The sequence below is a fragment of the Phyllostomus hastatus genome, unplaced genomic scaffold, assembly GCF_019186645.2.
Source record: "Phyllostomus hastatus isolate PE091 unplaced genomic scaffold, TTU_PhHast_1.1 phas_scaffold_216, whole genome shotgun sequence".
NCBI lineage: Eukaryota > Metazoa > Chordata > Mammalia > Chiroptera > Phyllostomidae > Phyllostomus > Phyllostomus hastatus.
The window spans coordinates 3756567-3774993 of record NW_025334018.1 but is presented as its reverse complement, the minus strand read 5'-3'; the positions used below and the strand labels follow the sequence as shown (position 1 = coordinate 3774993).

The 18427-nt window shown below is 57.5% G+C and overlaps 1 protein-coding gene across 7 annotated transcripts in view; it reads right to left on the bottom strand.

Moving 5' to 3' along the window:
* The window catches only part of KCNN3 (potassium calcium-activated channel subfamily N member 3), a 145902-nt gene that overhangs the window by 112197 nt on the left and 15278 nt on the right, over positions 1-18427 (bottom strand). The window contains exon 1 of one of the 7 annotated variants that reach the window (XM_045816526.1): positions 3838-3881. The exons of the other annotated variants lie outside the window; for them this stretch is intronic. Within the exon in view, the coding sequence (XP_045672482.1) occupies positions 3838-3855 (18 nt within the window). The 5' untranslated portion in view covers positions 3856-3881. Of the gene's footprint in view, positions 1-3837; positions 3882-18427 lie in introns of those variants that run through there. 7 annotated transcript variants of the gene reach the window in all.

Here is an 18427-nt window from a genome sequence, read left to right as displayed (position 1 = left end):
CCAAATGTTTGAAAACCAAAGGGACACGATAAAAATAGCAGCTAACATTTAACATGTGCTTCCACGGGCCAGGCACTGGTGTGATTGTTTCAGGTCCTCAGAACAACCTCATCAGAGGCCCAGGGAGCTTTGGTCACTTGCCCACCGTCCCCAAGCAAGAACGAAGTGACGGCCAGATTCGAACCCAGGCGAGTCAGACCCGAAGGTCTGTGCTCTGTCCATAGTGTGAGTCTCAGGACAGGTGGGATGGCGGTCATCGGAACGTCTCCCTCCCAGGTCCAGCTTCCCAGGTTCAGCTAACCCCCCACCGCACCTGCACCCCAAGGGGCCCCAGCTGTGTCACTGCTAAGCCCGAGGTCAGCCTGGGGGTCCGCATCATCCCTGCAAGTGTGGCCCGGACCAGCACCCTGAGGGGGGCAGGCAGGAAGTGCTTGTGGAGTGAAGGAGGCCAATGGTCTCAAAATAAAACTCAGCAAGTCGAGCTGGCCTGGGGCACTTCTCTGTGGCCCTCCGCTGTCACTCCCAGGAGGAGATGGAACCTGATGTCTGGGGGACATTGTGCAGTTCATAACAAGGGCGCTCGGGTCTGAGCAGAGGGTGGCCTGGTAATGTTCAGTGCAGCCAACACGGTGACTAGGGCACCAATGAAGAGAAAACGATCCTCCCCAGGCCCTGGCTCTCCCACTGTGTGATGCCCCGAGGAAGGAGAAAAGGTCATCTGGGAGATCATGCCACCAAAATATCAAGTCAGACAGGTCACCCCTATGGCCACAAACATGACTCCAATTAAGGAGAGGGTTTCCTTTCCAAGGTCTGAGCGGAGGGGAACTGGCACATCAAGGATCCTCTGCTGCATGCTTGCGTGTGATGGATTTTCCTGCCTCGCTTACGACACGGGCAAAGACCCCATGCGATTCCATTCAATCAAATTTTGCGTTACACACTTGCCACGTGCCAGGCACTCTGCTCCGTGTGGCACAGAGAAATCAACACAACGAGGTCTTTCTAAGGGCAGTGTGGTGCTCGCTGCAGCAGAGGCAGCCAAACCGGCCTCCGAAGGCTCTTCCAGACCCAGGATACATGCTCGCAAATGTCGGCCGGGTGAATGAATGAGGGAGGGTAAACACAGCCTCAGACCTTTGGGCCCTATGCCAGGACAGAACGACACCAGAAGGGGCTGTCTCTCTTCCCCAGCAGGGAGTCCGAGGGGGGAGCGGAAGCCAGCCAGGCCCCAGCAGCCCAGGCCACCCCAAAACCGAGGGGCGTTGGCTCCATCCTGGAGCAATTAAATCAGAATCCCTGCAGGTGAGGGCTGGACACTGACATTTAAAACAATATTTCATCCCTGACCAATGTGACTCCATTGGCTGGCTGTTGTCCCACAGATCGAAAGGTCGCTGGTTCAACTCTCAGTCAGGGTGCGTGCCTGGGGTGTGGGTTCAGGCTACGTCGGGGTGCTAACGAGAGGCAACCAATCCATGTCTCTCACATCAGTGTCTCTCTCCCTTTCTCCCTTCTCCTCTCTCTAAAAACCAGATAAATACAATCTTTTAAAAATTCTTTAAAAAAATAAAAATAAAAAATATTTCAGTGATCCTAATATGCAGGCTAGACATGAGAATTGCTGCTTCGTGGGCACAGTGCAGACGCCCAGAAGGCCGGGGCCGCCGTCCACCATCACGGCCTGGACAAGGTGCTGCCGAACAGGCCTTCGTACACGTCGGTGGTGGCGCCCCAGGACCTTGGAGGTAAGAGGAAACTAAAGCCATCTAGTTAAATGGCCCACGACTCACCTCTTTAAGATTCCCGGCATGGGTCACCCAGTCTCTGCCTGATTACCTCCAGGGACAGAGAACTCCCTTCTCTTGAGGCAGTCCACCTCTATTTTGGAAGGCTCTTTTTCAAAGATCTGGCTTCAGCTTTCTTAGGTGTTGGGCCCATACTTAAAGCTAAACAAACCGATGCCTCTGTGAAGCTTCAGTCGGATGTCTTCAGATAGAGAGCTCCTCCCGGCACAAACACCCATAAATACACAGAATGCCAGGCCTGAATGTGCCCTTGGAGCTCAGCTAGTCCCTCGCCCTTTGTTCTGCACAAGGATGCTGAGGCCCAGTGTGGCTGGCTCGGCCCCTAGCATACAGCAGTCTGTGCTGAAGCAAAGCTTGGAACACAAATATTGGGGCCCCCAGGACTATGCTCACAGGGTCAGCAGCCCTGTTTATGCAAATAACAGCCCTACGTTTACCTGTTTTCCAAAAGCCTACATCCCATGCTGAAAGTCCCCTCCAAATGCCCCGCCTGGCTCTCTAGTTCCTTCGCCAATAAGCAGTCTGCTCCCGGCTGCCTTTCATCCTCTCCTCCTTGTAGAATGAGTGCCCCTGGCCAGTCAGCAGCTCCGTTCCTCTGCAGCGTCAGAAAGCCCCCACCGCCCTCCCCAGCTTGGCTGAGCGCACCCCCGCCACACCGTGCATCTCATTCCGAAGGCCCGACTCACACCCGCCTCCAGGAGAAGCACACACTGGAGGCCTTCGCCCCAGCCCCAGTCACCATCCTGGCCGCCGGGCCCCCAAGTCACAGGGAGCCACAGAGACCTGTCATCACCATGAGGGGTGCTCCTTACACACAGCCACTGCTTCCCTCACCATGACCATGGCCCCCATAGTTCCTACAGCTGACAGAAGCCTCCATGCTCTCCAATGTTCTAGAATGAAACGAGTACGTGTGCTTTCTGGATGGCTTGCTCTGAAGTCATTTTATTTCCTCTTATTGAAACCTATCTGGACCCCAAACCAATAAAAGAGCAAGAAATCACTTTGCTCTGCAAAAAACTGTGGTGCTCACTGGGCTTCTGGCTAGAGCTGAACCAGCCCAGTCCTGAGCTCCTCTCTCCCTGTCCCGGCCATGACATACACCAGACCCTGGCTTCCCTGCAGGAGCCGTGGCCAAGCAACCGCAGTGGACGGGGTAAATTCACCTTCAGATGGATGTTACTTGAAATAAGAGTGCTGACTCGCATCGCCTGACAGGGAAGCATGTGTAGGTTTTAAAGACACAAAGCCAGGCCGACAGACCACCCCGCCACACCCGCATCTCAGCCACATCATGCCTCCAGTTCGGCTTCCCCCTCTCCTCCCTGCAGCCCCTGCCTCTGGCTGCACAGGAGGCCACACTGCAGCCTCACCTGTACCTTCCAGCCTCATCAGAGAATTCCACAGTGGACCCCTCCGCCTGCTGCCCAGAGGCAAACCCATCTTCATCCCCACATTGGGCAAAACCACCCCGAGCCTGGCAGTGTTTGGGTCCAGTGAAAATTTTAAGTTGCCCAGAATCCCATATGGTGAGAAAAACAGTCGCCGGGGCGGCCCCACAGACACCTCTGAAGGCTGCTCGGGAGCCTCCCAGATAGAGAACAGCCCGTCTGTGTTTCCCCTGCCACATTCTGCGGGCAGCCTCCCTTCCTTCCACTTCCACGCCCACGCTCTCGCCAGTAAACGTGAGACAGCGAGTGCTGCACCTAGCACTCAGGCTGCGCTGGAAGGGGTCTTCTAGTCCGACTCCCCCATTCCGCAGGCAGGGAAACTCGGAGCCAGAGGGAGAGGCTCTGCCTTACCCAGGGCTGTCTGCCAGGGGCAGAGGGGGCTGGCCTTACCCTAGGTCAGTAGAGGGCGGGGCCGGCGTCTTCCCCACGTCCCCATTCTGCCTGTTCACCGGCCCAGCGGTCGGGAAGGGGCAGGACTCTGACTGCTCCCCCACCCCTTTGCAAATGCTCACTTCAGGTTTGGAGAACGAATATTTCTTGCACAGCTCATTCAAGGGCAAATCAGAAATAATAGTTACCTGCTCTAGGTTCTTCATCTGCTTTTAGCTTAAAAATATAAAAGCTGAAACATAAATAAAAGGAAATGGTCTGGAAAAATAACCAGTTGTCGCAAAACAACTGGCATTCCGGAGCTGCACAAGAAGTAGAAATGCGGTTTTTCAGAAACTCGGCCCAGCCTGAGTTGTTAACTCCGAGCCGCTTGGCACTGGCTGTTCAATTGTTTGGATGTGATGGATGGTGTTGACAGAGGTGGTAGAGCCCAAACACAGCTATTAATAGGGCAGACGTGGCACTTTTATAAGTCTCTCCTTTCCTCACCAGCTCTCTGGCACCAAACCGTTGCCAATCTACCTGCCTTTTGCTCTGAGGTGCCGTCAGTCCAGCAGTGCGGCACTGTGCAAGCCCTGTCTCCTGCCCACGTCCAGGCAAGCTCACCCCAGAGCCCAGAAGGAGGCCGAGGCCCCCCGCCGGTGCGGGCCGCCTGCCTGTGCGGAGCTTCGAGGAGTCTCAGGGCCTGGAGGTGCCTCGCACAGTGCCTGCGGTCGCTTGTCCACGGCCTAGGGGGTCGGGGACCTCTCATTTTCTCCGAGTATTGGTTTTATCCATGTCCTTCCTCCGAGAAGCTGAGGCAATCCCGATCTAAGGCAGGAGCTCGTCCGCCCAGCAGCTTGAGTTAGAACTATTTCAGGACACGAGGACACTAGCGGTTCCCTTCAGGGGACGCTTCTGGGAATTCTCTCCCGATTCAAAGTCTACAAGCATTTACTGAGGACCTGGCGTGTCGCACCCTGAGCCTACCCGTTTTCACTGGGATCTCACTTGATCCCCACAGCAAGGGATTCCAGTCACCATCGGACGAATGAGGAAACGGAGGCAGGGAGCGACGGAAGGGTTTGCTGAGATCGCATGGCTAGTGTGTGCGGGAGGCTTCCGATTCCAAGCCCAGGGCCGAGGCTGCTCAGGCCAGTCCCTGCTGGACCTGCGCCCCGTGCCCCATGTGGCCGTGGTCCCTCTGCTTCCACTGAAGCTGCAGGTCCTCCCCCTTGCAGTCCCCCTTCTCCCCCTAGACACAGAGCTTCCTGACCCCGGCCAGCTGTCCTCTGCCTGCATGGGGTCAGCCACCGGGCGAGCCAGGCCAAAGACCACAGCTGGACTGGTTTGGCTCCATTAGATGAGAATAAAAATCCTTCCTTCCTTCCTAAAAGAGTTATCAGGAGGAGGACCAGATAATGAATGTGGAGATGCTCTACTGCCAAGGGTTCCCATGAGCTTAAAACAGTCTGTGTGTGGGGTGGCCATATACCCTGGTTCACCTGGGGGAGTCCACTGACGCTTGTTGTCTGGTGTAATTGTGGACTTGAGCAGTAATTATTAATGTTATACTCTCAAAAGTATCCCAGTTTAGGCAATAAATCATATGATCACCCTGTATACAGAGCATTTGCTGCCACAGTGTGAGAGAACTAGGGTCCTTCCCTGACCTTCTGCCCCCAGGTCTTCCAGCTGTCACACCCACTGTGTACAGGTGGGGCGGTGGGGGGTGCTCCATGCGGCCACAAGCAGACCCTTTGGCAGGTCCCTGCCCCCAGACTCACGGACGGGCATCATTTTGCTAGATCAAAGCAATTATTAGTAGACACTATTTTTAGCAGGGCAGTGTCACAGTGCCTGGATTAATTACAATTATACTTCACTCCTCTAAGGTTTATTCCATCAATTACAGACAATCTCAGTCGCCTGCCTAGCCTGCCTTAACCCTTCGTGGCTTCAGTTTCTCAGCACAGAGGAGGCTGTAACTGTGGAGAGGACCGGATGTCAGAATATTTTGATACTGAATCCTTGTGTCCTGCGTGTCAGCTTCAGGCCTCCCTGTTTAGGAAGCATTTTCTCATATAGTTTCTTATTGGATCCCTGGGAGGTCAAGAGAGCCACTCCCATTTGGCAGATGAGAAAACTGAGGCTCAACATATTTAAGCAATTACCTGAAGTCACAGTTAGGAACCCCAATTCTTCTAACATTGTGTTGACAAAATATGCCTTCTTTATAGATCGGTAAGTATGAGCTGCCTGGGAGCCCTTTGGGACGTGAGCCTCTGCTCCAGCGGTCAGACACAGCCGCGCCAGGCCTGGGGGGCGGCGCCTGAGGGGAGGGCCGCAGGCCTGCCAGTGCGGCCCGACGCCCCAGGGGTGCACATGTGCCAGTCCTGCACCTCAACATTTCAAGTGGTCTTACTGATAGAAAGAAAAAGAAAAGAAACTTCCACAAGGGTGTGCCCACATCGGAAGGTATGTCCACAAACGTGGCGACCCCGAACGTTCCTTCCCTGTTCAGCTGGGAGAGCTGCGGAAGGCACCTCTCACTAGTGAGGAGATGGTCAGACCCCCACAGGCCCCACCTGGGTGTCTCCTCGTTGTGATGGGAGGAGCCAGAGGAAGTGTGTCTTCCACCTGCAGGGCCTTTGTTTGGGCTCCTGCCCCACACCTGCTGCGCCCCGCACTGGCCACAGAATGCTCGTTCAAAGCAGATCTCTGAGATCCCTCCATCCGAAACCTCATTTTACAGATGTGGAAACTGAGACACAAGAGGGAGTAGCCAGTCTATGACCCAGCTTGCCAGGGCAGAGCTGAGAGGGAACAGGGCCTTCCCTCCACGGGGCCTCGCTAAGTAGCTGCGGGCGGCAGCACAGACCTGGGGGGCTGTCTGGAGGGTCCCCCTCCCGGGAAAGTTTGCTGCTTCCTTTCTCTCATCGTTCCTTCTCTCCTCCACCTTCTCTCACTTTTTGCACACATTCCTTCCCTCTTACACTGTTTCTACTTCCCTGTTTTCTGGAAACGGGGGTTAGGATTATCAGCTAAAGCTTTTGGGTCTAAATGAAACTCACCGCGTGGGAGACCCTGAGATCACACAGCACCTGGGGGGTCACCCCAGACTCTGGGCTGCTTGGTGGCAGGGGCTCATCCTGTTCGTCTCTGTCCCGCTGCCTCACACAGGGCCTGGCGCAGAGTAGCAGGTACTCAACAAATACTTGATGGACGAATGAGTGGGTGAATGAATGAATGAATGAATGAAATACCATACCACATTCTCAAGGAGAGGAGAATCAACCAAAATTACTCCTGTTCAGGTCTGATCACTCAGGTAGTAAACAGCACTTAGAATGAGAGGGGAAATCTGAGTCACTTTTAATTTCCTCATTTCACTGACTAAATAGATACTTATTTGTTTAGAATCCATTGTTTGAGTATTTAAATATACCAGCTGTTTTCCTCAAAGACAAGGAAAACAGAAACCCCAGACCACCCCTCCTCCCGGCCCCTCAGCCTGGAGCAGCTCTAGGACCTCCGGCCAGCGCTGAAAAGGGAGCAGAACAAACCTGCTTCCACCCACTGCCACCTTTGAGGGCTCCTGCAGAAGTGGCTTCCAGGGTCCCTGGGCAAGAAGAGCGAATGCCAGGCGTCCCAGGCCACCACTGCAGATGACGACACACCAAGCCCTTAAAACCCAGGTCAGAGCTAAGGAAAAAGACTGCCCAGGCCAAAGACACTGACATCTCTCCACACAGACGCCCCTGGCTTCCAGGCAGCGATTCCAAATCAGCTGCCCCCTTTCACTTGGGCCCAAGGCAACGAACCGTTTCACTGAAGAAACCCAGCCGGGCCAGGGCCACGAGCTGTGGGGAGCCAGGTGAGCTGGGGCCAGGGGAAAGGTATTCCCGCAGTGCTGGAAAAGGCCAGACAGTCCGTGCGCTACAGGGGGCTAGGAGTGCACATTCTTCCTGGAGGACTCACCCCTCTCCCTCCAGCTGCCACCAGCTGCTGAGTGTGGTGGTGTGGCCAGGAGACAGGAGTCAGGCAGCCAGAGGTGGGTGGACAAGTGCAGAACAAAGGGCGTGGGGGCCCAAAAGAGAGGCAGCTGTGGGTGTGGAGAATGTCAGAGCCGAAACAGGCCTGAGAGTCTTCACAGGCCAGGACACTGAGGCCTAGACTTGGCCAAGGTCGCCCAGCTGCTAGGGCCAGACTTAGAATCTAGAGCTGGAGCTGAGAGCCCACGACCCCTGCTCCAGTGCCTTCTGCCGTCCCGCGTAGATGCCGCAGCGGTAAATACAGAGCACGGACTGTGCCGCCTCTCAGCCTGAAGGCTCTGCATGGCTTCTGCGGCCTCTAAGAGGAGGTGGACCCCTAAGCAAGGCACCTGCATGATCTGACCCCTGCCCACCTCTCCGGCCCCCCTTACACCGCACACTCCAGCCACGACGAGTGACATCCACATGCCTCCAAAATGCACTGCACTCTGACATCTCTGGGAAGGAGTGGCCTTCCTCTCTGGGCATGTCACATTCAAGACCCAAGTGTGCTCTCACTGTTCCCACCCCCCACCTACCCCACCCCACCCCCGTCGCCTCCTCTGTGCTTCCTCCACCAGGGACACCTGGTGTCTCTGGAAGACACTCCAATGGCATTAAGTGTCCGTTCGCCAGCCCGTGAGCTCTTTGAGGGTGGGAAACAGCTCTTTTTCGTCTTTAGTTTTTCCCCCACCCCCACACCCAGCATAGTGCAAAAAAGCCATTAATGTTCACGGAATTAATTATCAAATTAAGAAGTGAGTGGGCCCCAGGCAGCACTGATAGCGCCTGCTTATGTCCCTTGCGGTGCTGCTGAGCCTGAGGAAGGGCGAGCCGCGCCGGGATGTGCTTGGACCTTTGTTTTCCCTCCCGTCTCTGCCCCCATGTGGGAGCGTGGCAGGTCTCAAGCCACCACGAGTCCTGTGAGGTGCGAGTCACGTCTCTGCTGGGAGAACAGCAGCTGAGACCCAGGGGACCTGAGTACCACCTCCGGGGGACGTGAACGCAGGTCACTGAGTGCTGATGGCGAAGCAGCCGGGCTGGTAACTGAGCTCACTTACCCATGAAGTGAGCCTGTTGATGTGTGGCCACTGCCATCTAGTAAATCGCAGTTAACAGGCTCCAGGAAGCAGCCACCAGCCCCTCACTGCTCCTAGTCTCCAGGGCCTGCCCTGGACGGGGAGCAGCGAGTCCCCAGAAGACCCCTCGGGGACTCTAAGTCATGTGATTATAAAGACCACTTGCCTTCCAGATTTTGTTTTTCCTACACAAAGTATGAACAGGCTGTTACACCTGGTTGATATCCCCTGCACAGCACCAACTAGTAGGGGGGAAAGGTGCCTAACGCAGCGAGACCAGAGGGGACATGACCTGGCCGGGGCGAGAGTGGTAACCGAGGGCTGGCCCAGACACGAAGAACACTCCCCAGGGAGGGGCCCTGGACTCGGGCCCCAGTGTGGCTGGGGCCTCCCTGTCTCTGCCAGCAGAGCATCTGGGCCTGGCCAAAGCAGCCCCAGACACCCCCAAGGGCAATCCGGTGGCTCTGGCCACTAGCGGGAGTGTTTTGAACGATGAAGTGCAGAGACAAACACAGACAGGACAAGGTGCCAGAAGCCACATACCAGAGCTGCCTCTCCCAGCTGCGAGTGGCTCTCGGAAGGCACCCGGGCTACCAGCTCCTGCAGGCAGGGAACCAGGGGGTCCTTTGGGGCGGGGCAGTTGCAGGCTGGGGAGGTCACAGGGCTGGGGCGGTCACAGGGCTGGGGAGGGGCAGACGGGGAGAGGGGGATTTCAAAGACTCAGCCTGAGAACCGAGCAGGAAAGGCGTTGAAAATTAGACTTCTCAGTTTGGTTTGTCTATTTGTCTCTTGCAATTTATCTAGTATTTCCTGAAAGGTCACTGGGTGGTGATTTCAATATTGTAAAATTTGTAGAGATGCTCTAAAAGAAATGTACAAATTTCACAGGTTTACGCTGGCTTAAAGATAATATATTTTATTTAAAGCATCTATTCTGAGTGCACTTTGGAGAGGATTTGGCAACCGATTGATTAGAGATCCGAAAGGCCTTGTGCTATTAAAAGATTCATTGTGTTTGGGGCCGGGAAAAGAAGCAGAAATCAAAGGCACTCTCGAAGGTGTGGTCTGGCGGTGGAGGAGAAAGCGGCGCCGGAGACCACAGAAAACCTGGTTGCCTTCCATTCCCCCAAAGCCGGCAGGCAGCGGGGTAAGGAAGATGCTGATGGAAAGCAGAAGGCTTCCCACCTCCTGAAATCTCACAGGACCCTCTCGCCTCCCTCTCGCTGCTCCTCATTAGTGAAATTCGATCTTTGTCATTCCAAGGAAAACAAACAGGGAGCAGCCGCCTGAGGGGAGCAAGAGTCCTGTGTGGACAGGCGGCCTCTGCAAGCAAACACCTCTCCCCTCCACGCAGTGTCGGTCTCTCCAAAAGGCAGAGCCATTTCCTTCCTGTCAGCCCAGTGATGCACAGCTTCCTGTCAGGACGGTCAGGGGATCTGAGGACACGTGTCTTCCCTCACAGCCTCCACCCCAGGTTTGCCTCCACCCGTGCCAAAGAAGGAGCCCCTCCCTACTCTGTCCCGCCAGCACCCTCCCCTGAGCCCCCCAAAACAGACCACCAAACCCAGGCTGGGCGCAGCACGGGCCAGCAGCATGGGCTTCTGACTCCCCAAGGCCTTTGTGTAGACCAGCCCTTCGGTCCCCAAAGCCTCCAAGAGGAGACTCGCGAGGTCTGGTCATGGGCTCCCCTCTCGGGAACCCCACCTAATCATGTGTCTCTGGGACCTGCCTGAGGGACTGAGGCTGTCCTGGGCTGCAGAGGCAGTGAGAGCGTCGGGAAGAGGCTTTTCTATAAAGATGGGCACTGACCACCTCTTCAGGGGCAGCGCCCAGAGCGAACCGACCGTGGTGGAGTCATGGGAATGCCCCACTACCACCGTCCCCACAGGAAGTGGGGGGAGAGGCAGGGAGACGGATAAAATGCCGTCACCTCCATGCGCTGAGTCCTCCCAGGTGTCTGCACGGCCCCTGTACTGCCCCTTGGGCCCCATGCCAGTGGGTCCTGCCTCTGCTTCTCATTAGTATCACCTGGGGAGTTTTTAAAGCTCCTAATACCCAGGTTGCCTCCCAGACCAGTGAGATAGAAGGTCACAAGCTAGAAGCCAGTCGTCAGCATTTTTTTAAAGATCCCAGGTATTTCTAAAATGTAGCAAAGTTTGGGAACCACTGAGGTAGGTATTATTATTACCCCCATTTTATTCATGAGGAAATTGGCACTCAGAGAAGTTAAGTCACTTGCTTAAAATCACACAGCTTAGAAGCAATAGAGTCAGGACTTCAGTTCACACCTCTGTGGCTCTACCATGGAGCCCCCTCTCTCCAAACGGCCTGCACAAGGACGGTCTGCCACGTACTGCTCTCCCGCTCCACCCCGCTCCCCAGTCTCCAGAAAGCAGCCTGGGCCTCATCTTAGGCTAATCTTCCCAGAGAGACTTCGAGGTTGGCCAGGTGTGAGGAAAACACAGCAAGAGTGTGCCTGTGATGAGAACCTAAGAGACACCAGCGGGGTCAGGTGAGGGGTTCTCTCCACCCGCTGACAGCTCACCCTCACTTCCCATCAGCCAGACAGCACTTAACGAAGTCCACTGTCTCGGTGAGACGGACATTTAGAGCAATAATGGCCTGGGGGACTTCTCAAGGGAAGCTGCCTGTACACAGAGGGGCGGCTGGGAGCTTTAATGAAGCCAGTTCCACCTGAGAGTGCTGACGGAGGGTGCTGGGGGAAGCGAGCAGGTGTGACTTGGGGCAAGTCCCCTCCCTTCTTTGAACCTCTGACCCCTCCCCTTTCAGCCCCATGGTCCGATGCAAAGAACTCCCAGGGCTGCTCCAATGGCAGTCCCATTCCCGGGTCTGGAAGGGTGAGTGCGGGAACGGCTGTGGTCTCACTCAGGTGTCAGAGTCCACACGCAGTTCAGGCGCCCACAGCCCCCTTCTCTCAGGGCTGCCTGGCTGGGCCAGGGCGGCCAGTGCACCTGCCGGACACATGGGCCGAGGAGAGTTGCCCCTGGGGCAGCACCCCAGCCTGCCCTGCCTGCCTGTCCCTGCCAAGATCTCCTGAGCGGGGCTGGAGCTGAATCCTGTCAGCTCCGCCTCACCCAATCCCCACCCCCATGGTGAACGGGGCAGGAATTACCCTGCTCACCTGAAAGTCCCCACCCGCTGACCTGCAGTCGCACTGGCCTTTTGCCCGAGTGCCAGACAGAACGCAGCTGCCCTTCTGTGCGTTACTGAGGGCCACCCCCTCTGCAAACCGTCCCTGGCCCTCCCTGACATAAGTAAATGCTCCGTGCTACTTCGGATCCCGGTTCAAACTCTCCTTGCAGGCATCACACTGTGCCACACCCCCCTCTGCTTACTCCTCTGACAGGAAGACACTCAAGGGAAGGGTCTGGCTGGAGTAATGCACTGGGGGCAGGAAAATGGGCTCTGGAGCTAGAGGACCTGGCGTATGCCCTGCTTTGCGACCACCGTCAACTTACCCATCTATAGAAGAGAGAAACAGTGACTTCATAAAGTTGCCGTAAACATTGAGGTGACTCGTTTAAACAAGTGGCACAGCGCAGGGCCTGACACCGGGGGTGGGACCTCGGCAAACGGGAGCTCTGAGGGCTTCTTCATCCCCGTGGTCCCAGCACCTGGAACGAGCTGCCACCCACACAGCTAAGCGCTTAGAAAGTGCATCGAACTGGGCTGAACCGCAGACTGTCAAGGCCGCACACAGGCTGTGCAGAAGCTAGACATCCCTCTCCACACTCCACCAGGGCCGGTCCCTGCATCCGCCAGGCAGAATGCCCCCCCTCCCCAGAACAAGAGCTTCCTTGTTCTGGCTGCTGTGCCCCCACACATGCCGGGGACCAGCCACCTCCACGGCTGCACCCCTTCAGTCGGAGCCACACCTGCCCAGGCTTCCAAGCAGCACCCACCGGGTCAGGCCTCAGTCGCCCTCTTCTAATTCAGTCCTAAGGTTAGCAAGGGCCCTGGGAGACAGGGAGGGACAGGTAGAGGTGGAGCCCACTTTATGGCCTGAATCAAAGCAACGATGGAAACTGACAGAGAGACAGCGGCAAGGTCAGGTAGGGAGCTCCCTCCTCCCCGCCATCTTCTCACCCTCCTTCCCTTAAGCCAGAGAAAAAGGCACTTGGCAATAGTTACAACTCCAGACGGCACTTAACGAAGTCCACCATCTCAGCGAGACAGACGTTTGGAAAAATAATGACCCAGGGGACTTCTCAGGAGAGGCTGCCTGTGCACAGAGGCACGGCTGGGAGACTTAATGAAGCCAGTTCCACATGAGAGGTGAGCACAGGGTGGTGAGCCCCCACCTCGGTGACCACCCCTGGCGGCGGGGGGCGGGGGGGACACGGAGAGAAGCCAGGTGGCAGAGAGACAGACACGGGGCCAGCAGAGAAGGCTGAGGGGTGGGCCACCTTCAAGACCAGGACGGGTGGGGAAGGAGAAGAGAATGGTGTCCCCCATCACGCCGATCTGGGCAGGCATCCTCACCCCCACTCTTTCCCCTCCCCAACCCTGCTCCAGCCCCTTCATTATGCAAATTAAGTGACTATACAGATTTCCATAATTCATGCATTATTAGCATGTGCTCTTGTCAGGCTTTCAGACTTTATAAAGTAATTTTGCTACCTCTAACAGAGAGTAAGAGTCAGTGGGAGAGGTTTTCTGTCCCTTTCTCATTAAACACAAAAACAGTCTCTAAATCTTAAGCTGGGGAGAGGGTCATGAGAGAAGCAAAGTGACTCCGGGCTGGCCACGCTGGCCACAGGCCTCCGAAGAGCCTGGGCGCTGTGTCAGCCGTGCCTTGGGGCACGCAGACCGTGGGGTGGTCTGGTCCTCAGTGAGGCAGAGGACGTAGAGACTGCAGACATCATTTTTCGGTCATTTTGGGTTCCTGAGTGATTCAGTAACAAAGAGCCCCACTCTGCACCTGTGTCGCTTTTCGGACTCACTAAGTGCCTTCATTCCACTCTCTCAGGCCCCACCTAAGCCTGTCAGGCTGGAAAAGCAACACTTTTGCCCCCATTTTAGAGCAGGAAGCCGGGTCCCAGAGAGGCACAGGCTACTCACCTGAGATCAAACACAGGCTCTCCTAATTCTTTTCACTACGCCAAGGATGGCCCTAGCCACTCCTCCACCCTGCCTTGCCCAAAAGAGTCATCACAAGCCAGTCACAGCACTCTCCCCAGCAAGCTCGGACTGGGCCTCAGAATCCTGCCCAACACAGCCCTCCCAGAAGCTCCTGCCAGTTGTTCAGAACTGACACCCAGATAAAACCTGTCTGCTGTCCCTGCGCTGCACCCTGCCAGCTCCTCACAGCCTGCCAGCACTGCGACGACGCCACCGGTTTCTGGGAAGTGCTGGAGGGCGAAGCGCAGCCCACTGCTCGGCCCTGGAGCCCCAGGCAGCCACGCGGCTCCCACTCGCCGGCTCCCAGGGGGCTCCAAAGAGAACCAGGCGCACCTGCTTCTGGGAGCAGATCTGGAGGAGTCCTCCATTCCCCCAAGTCCCAAAGGTCTCTGCTCTCCCCACAGTAGGGGCCCCGCCACCGAAGCCCGTCCTCACTAAACCCCGTCTGCCCCAGAGACAGCAGGCGTCCAGGTGTCTGACCCCAGAAGAGATCCAGGCTGGCTGCTCCCTGGCAAGGAACGCTCCAAGGGGTTCAGGCAGAAAAGGGGCCAAACACCACCGGACGCCCACCCCACATGGTCCCAGGGCCCAGCGCCCCAGCCAGTCCCAGGGACACACTCTCCTCCCCTGCACCCACTCAGCTTCTCCAGCCCAGAGAGGCTCCCCCACAGCCCGTCCACATGGGCCCGTCCCGCAGCCCTGCAAGGAAATCTCTCTAAATCACGGCAATAAACCCAAAAGGGCTGGGCTTGATCCCCACGCACATCCTAGTCACTGGGGTAGAGCAGTGTCTGCCGCCGCAGACCCCCGGCCTTCCCCGCCCGCCAGCTCCGGGGCCCCAGGGCAGCCTGGCTCCTTTCCCCCGGGTTGGGGGAGCAGGGCGGCCCAGTGCCCACACCAGCTGGCACCAGCACCCTGCCCAGGGGGCTTTCATTCTGGAACCCACAGGGCTCAGCACTGGCCTCCTGCCAAGCCCAAGGAAATGGAATACACCCTCCTCCTGCCCATGTCCAGAGGGCCTGGGCAATGCCCCCCAGCCTGAACTCGCAGCCCTCACCCCTGCTGCCTGCAGAAGCTCCACCCACACCGCCTGGGGGTCTCTGGGGCTCCAGACTCACGCTCCCACTGCAGCCATAAATGGCTCACTCTCCACATCACCTCTCGTCCTCGGCAGGGCCCAGCGAGTGTCCCTCCGGGGCCCCTTCCTGGACGACCGTGAGGCAGGGCGACACCAAGGGTGGGAGCAGCGCGTCTGTCCCCAGAGGAGGAGGGTCCTACCACTGGCCTTGTTTCTAAGAGGCGAACAGTGATAAGAAAAAGCAGACCAACTGTTAGTCGGTTTTACTTTTTTTTTTTTTCACTTTCCAGAAAGTGTGCCCTCACTGTCCACACAGGAGCAGCCCGCCCCCTTGGCCCACGGGGCACCCTGTCCTGAGGTCACCGCAGCCATTTCCGAAGGGAAGGGTTGCATCTCCGGGGAGGAGAGGGCAAAGGGGTGCAGAACGGGCAGCCAGGGCAGAGAGAGGGTGTGGCCTTAGAAGCACCACCTCCCCGCATGCCCGCAGTTGGGAAGTCCAGGCATTCCACTGCACTTGCTGAGGGACAGTGCACGTGTGTTAAGTGCCTGGCGTGGCCCAGATGCTGCTGGGCCCCAACACCGTGCTGTGAGAGCCCACACGTCTTGGGGGGAGAGGCCAAGCCCGTGCAAGGCCAACTCCCTGATCCGGGACCCTTTCCTCTCTGGAGCCTGAGTGGTGCCGGCCAGAGCCCAGGGCAGAGGCCATCCGGGCTCCAGGACGGAGGCACTGCGGACCAAGGCTGGGCCGGCCAGGAGAACCAGCTCCCGGGCACCGCCCTGGGGTCGCCAGCAGTGAGGCTGGTGTTGTGAAAAGTTCGTTCCCAGGTGGCTAGGAAGGGTTGTTCACGGAGCCAGGTGCCCAGGAGACCCCAGCGCTGCCCGACACCTCAGATATCCTCCTGGGACGCCCTGGGCCCCTCAAACCTGGGCCGGAACTCACCATCTCACCGGTCCCCAGGCCTCCACCCCCTTCGAAGACAGCACAGCCCTGTCTCTCCCCACCCCGGCAGGGCCAGTCTGTGCCCATGTCTTGTCAATTAAACATAGCGGCCACTGGTTGAACCAAGAACATCACACTGTGTTCTTATTTAATCCTCTCTCACAACCACCCCGTGGGCTCGGCACCATTACCCCACTGTACGCACACAGACACTGAGGCCCGGGGGGCCAGGCGGCCTGCCCGACCGCACAGCCCGCCGGCACCGGAGCTAGGATGTGAGCCCAAGCGCAGCTGGCTCCAACCCGCGGCTGCCACTCCCCCCATATCTTTGAAAACGAGCAGGAAGAGGGTGTATTCCATCTCCCTCAGGCCTGGCAGGGGGCCAGAACTGAGCCCTGTGGGTTCCAGAAGGAAAGCCCCCCAGCCGGGGTGGCTGGCGTGGGCTCTGTGCCACCCGCCCCCTGGGACTGGCAAGCTGGTAAGTGCTCACAGCCCCCCATCCTCCCAGCAAGGCCATGTTTGTTTGTTTGTTTGTTTGTTTGTTTGTTTGCCGGGCAGTGCGGGGTTCCGTCCGTAGCACTCACTCCCACCTTCACACACAACCCAGTTATCCAGCTGGGGAGGCGCGAGGCCCAGCACATCACCTGCCTTCCCAAAGCCCCCACCTGCTCCCACATCTTCCCTCCCCTCTGCCTCTAGCCTGGTTCAAGCCTTTACTTCTTCTCTAGAACTACTGCAACAACTTCCTGACCGGCCTCCCCACGTGGAGCTTCTGCCTGTCATCGCCCCTCTTCTGCGGGGCCCACCGCCGTCTCCACCTCTCCTTCCCCACACTTCCAGGAAAACTTAGCTCCTTTGCCCCTTCTGGAGAACACTTGGCACTCTCCAAATTTGGACGTCTGCCCAGACTGTGCCTTCAGCTTGGAATCCTCCTTCCCTCTCACCTCAGGAAGCCCCACAGTCCTTCAAGGCCCAGCCCAATTCCTCTCAAAGGTTCTAGACACGAAAGGTCACAGACGTGCCCTGAGCATGGTGCTGCACCACGTCAGCACACTTGTCACGGCCCGCCTCCCCACTGAGTAGTGGCAGCCAGGCAACCCCCTCAACACGTACTGCCCATCTCTGGGCCCCCCAACATTGCCGAGGCCAGTGCCTGGCACAGAATGGGTGTCCGTGACAGCCTGCCTGCAGAGTGTCCTTGGCACTCCAGCACATGGGTGCAGACCCTTCCCCTCCAGCAAGTCCTGGCTTTTCCTGAGGCTAGTCTTGAGCTCAGAACGAATATTTACTCTTCCTGAGGTGGCCACTGAGGAGCCCTGGCCTACTCGCCCTAAAAGGATGCTAGCAATGCCCAGGCTGGCGCGCTCAGTCCTCCCTCCCCTGCCAGGAAATCTGCCACTCTCCCGCTTTGTCTCCCACTCACACAGCACAGAAATAATAGCCCTGCATTCTCCTGCCTGTTCCATCTCCCCCAAATGGAGACTCATCTCCACCTGATCGAGGAAACACAAAACCAGAAGCAGGATGGAGCAGGCCTGGGAACAGCTACACGGCCCCAGGCGAGCAGAGGCCCCTGGGCTCCCCCACTCCGACAGCTATCCCTCAGTGTCGGGCAGAACGTCCACCACCCCGCCGCCTCCCGTGCGCCAGCAAATCGCAGCTGATGAAGCGCCCTCTCCACACAGGCTCCCGCTTGGTCCCACCGCGGCCCCTTCCCCGAGGAGACCTGCCAGGGTGAGAGACTTGGAGACCAGAGCGAGGAGACCCTCCCCTGAGCAGACCTGCACTCAGGTCTTCTGACTCCTGCCCAGAGCCCTGGGTGACCCAGGGCTGCCCCTGAGCGACGGGTGGGGAAGGAAGGGGTTAGAACACACAGGGAGGCTGATAACCAGCGATAACCAGCCTCATCTGCACTCGCTTTTGTCCTCGCAACCAGCCTGCGAGAGTGAGTCATCTCCAGCAGGGTTTCCCAACCTCAGTGCTAACGGCATTTGGGGACGGTTAATTCTTTGTTGTGGGGACTGTCCCGTGAGTTGTAAAATGTTAAACAGCACTCCTGGAAACTACCCTCACTAGCTACCTGGGAATGAACTTTTCAAAACGGCAGCCTCACTGCAGGTGGGCTCAGCATGGCCCATTAGCCTTGGTCCTCCGTTCCTCCCACCCGGGGCTGGCCGGCCTCTGCCCAGCATCTATCCACTCGATGCCGGGAACATCCTTCCTCTAGCCACAACCACCAAAATGTCTGCAGACACTGCTATGTGTCCTCCTGGGGGTCAGCATGGCCCCAGGTGAGGCCCGTGGTCAAAAGCACCGTTAGACCCCAGGCGCCCTGAAAGGCGGAGGGACCTCCCACCACTCTCCCTCTCCCCCAGTCAGGGGGAGCTTCTTCCTCTTCTCTTCCTCTTCTACTCCCGCTACGCACTGGGCACCCTCACCCGACACAGCTCGGATGCTGCCTTCTGCACCGTCTCCTCCGCTCTGGGCAGAACCGCCCACCCACGGGCATTCCCTGCCTTCACCCCA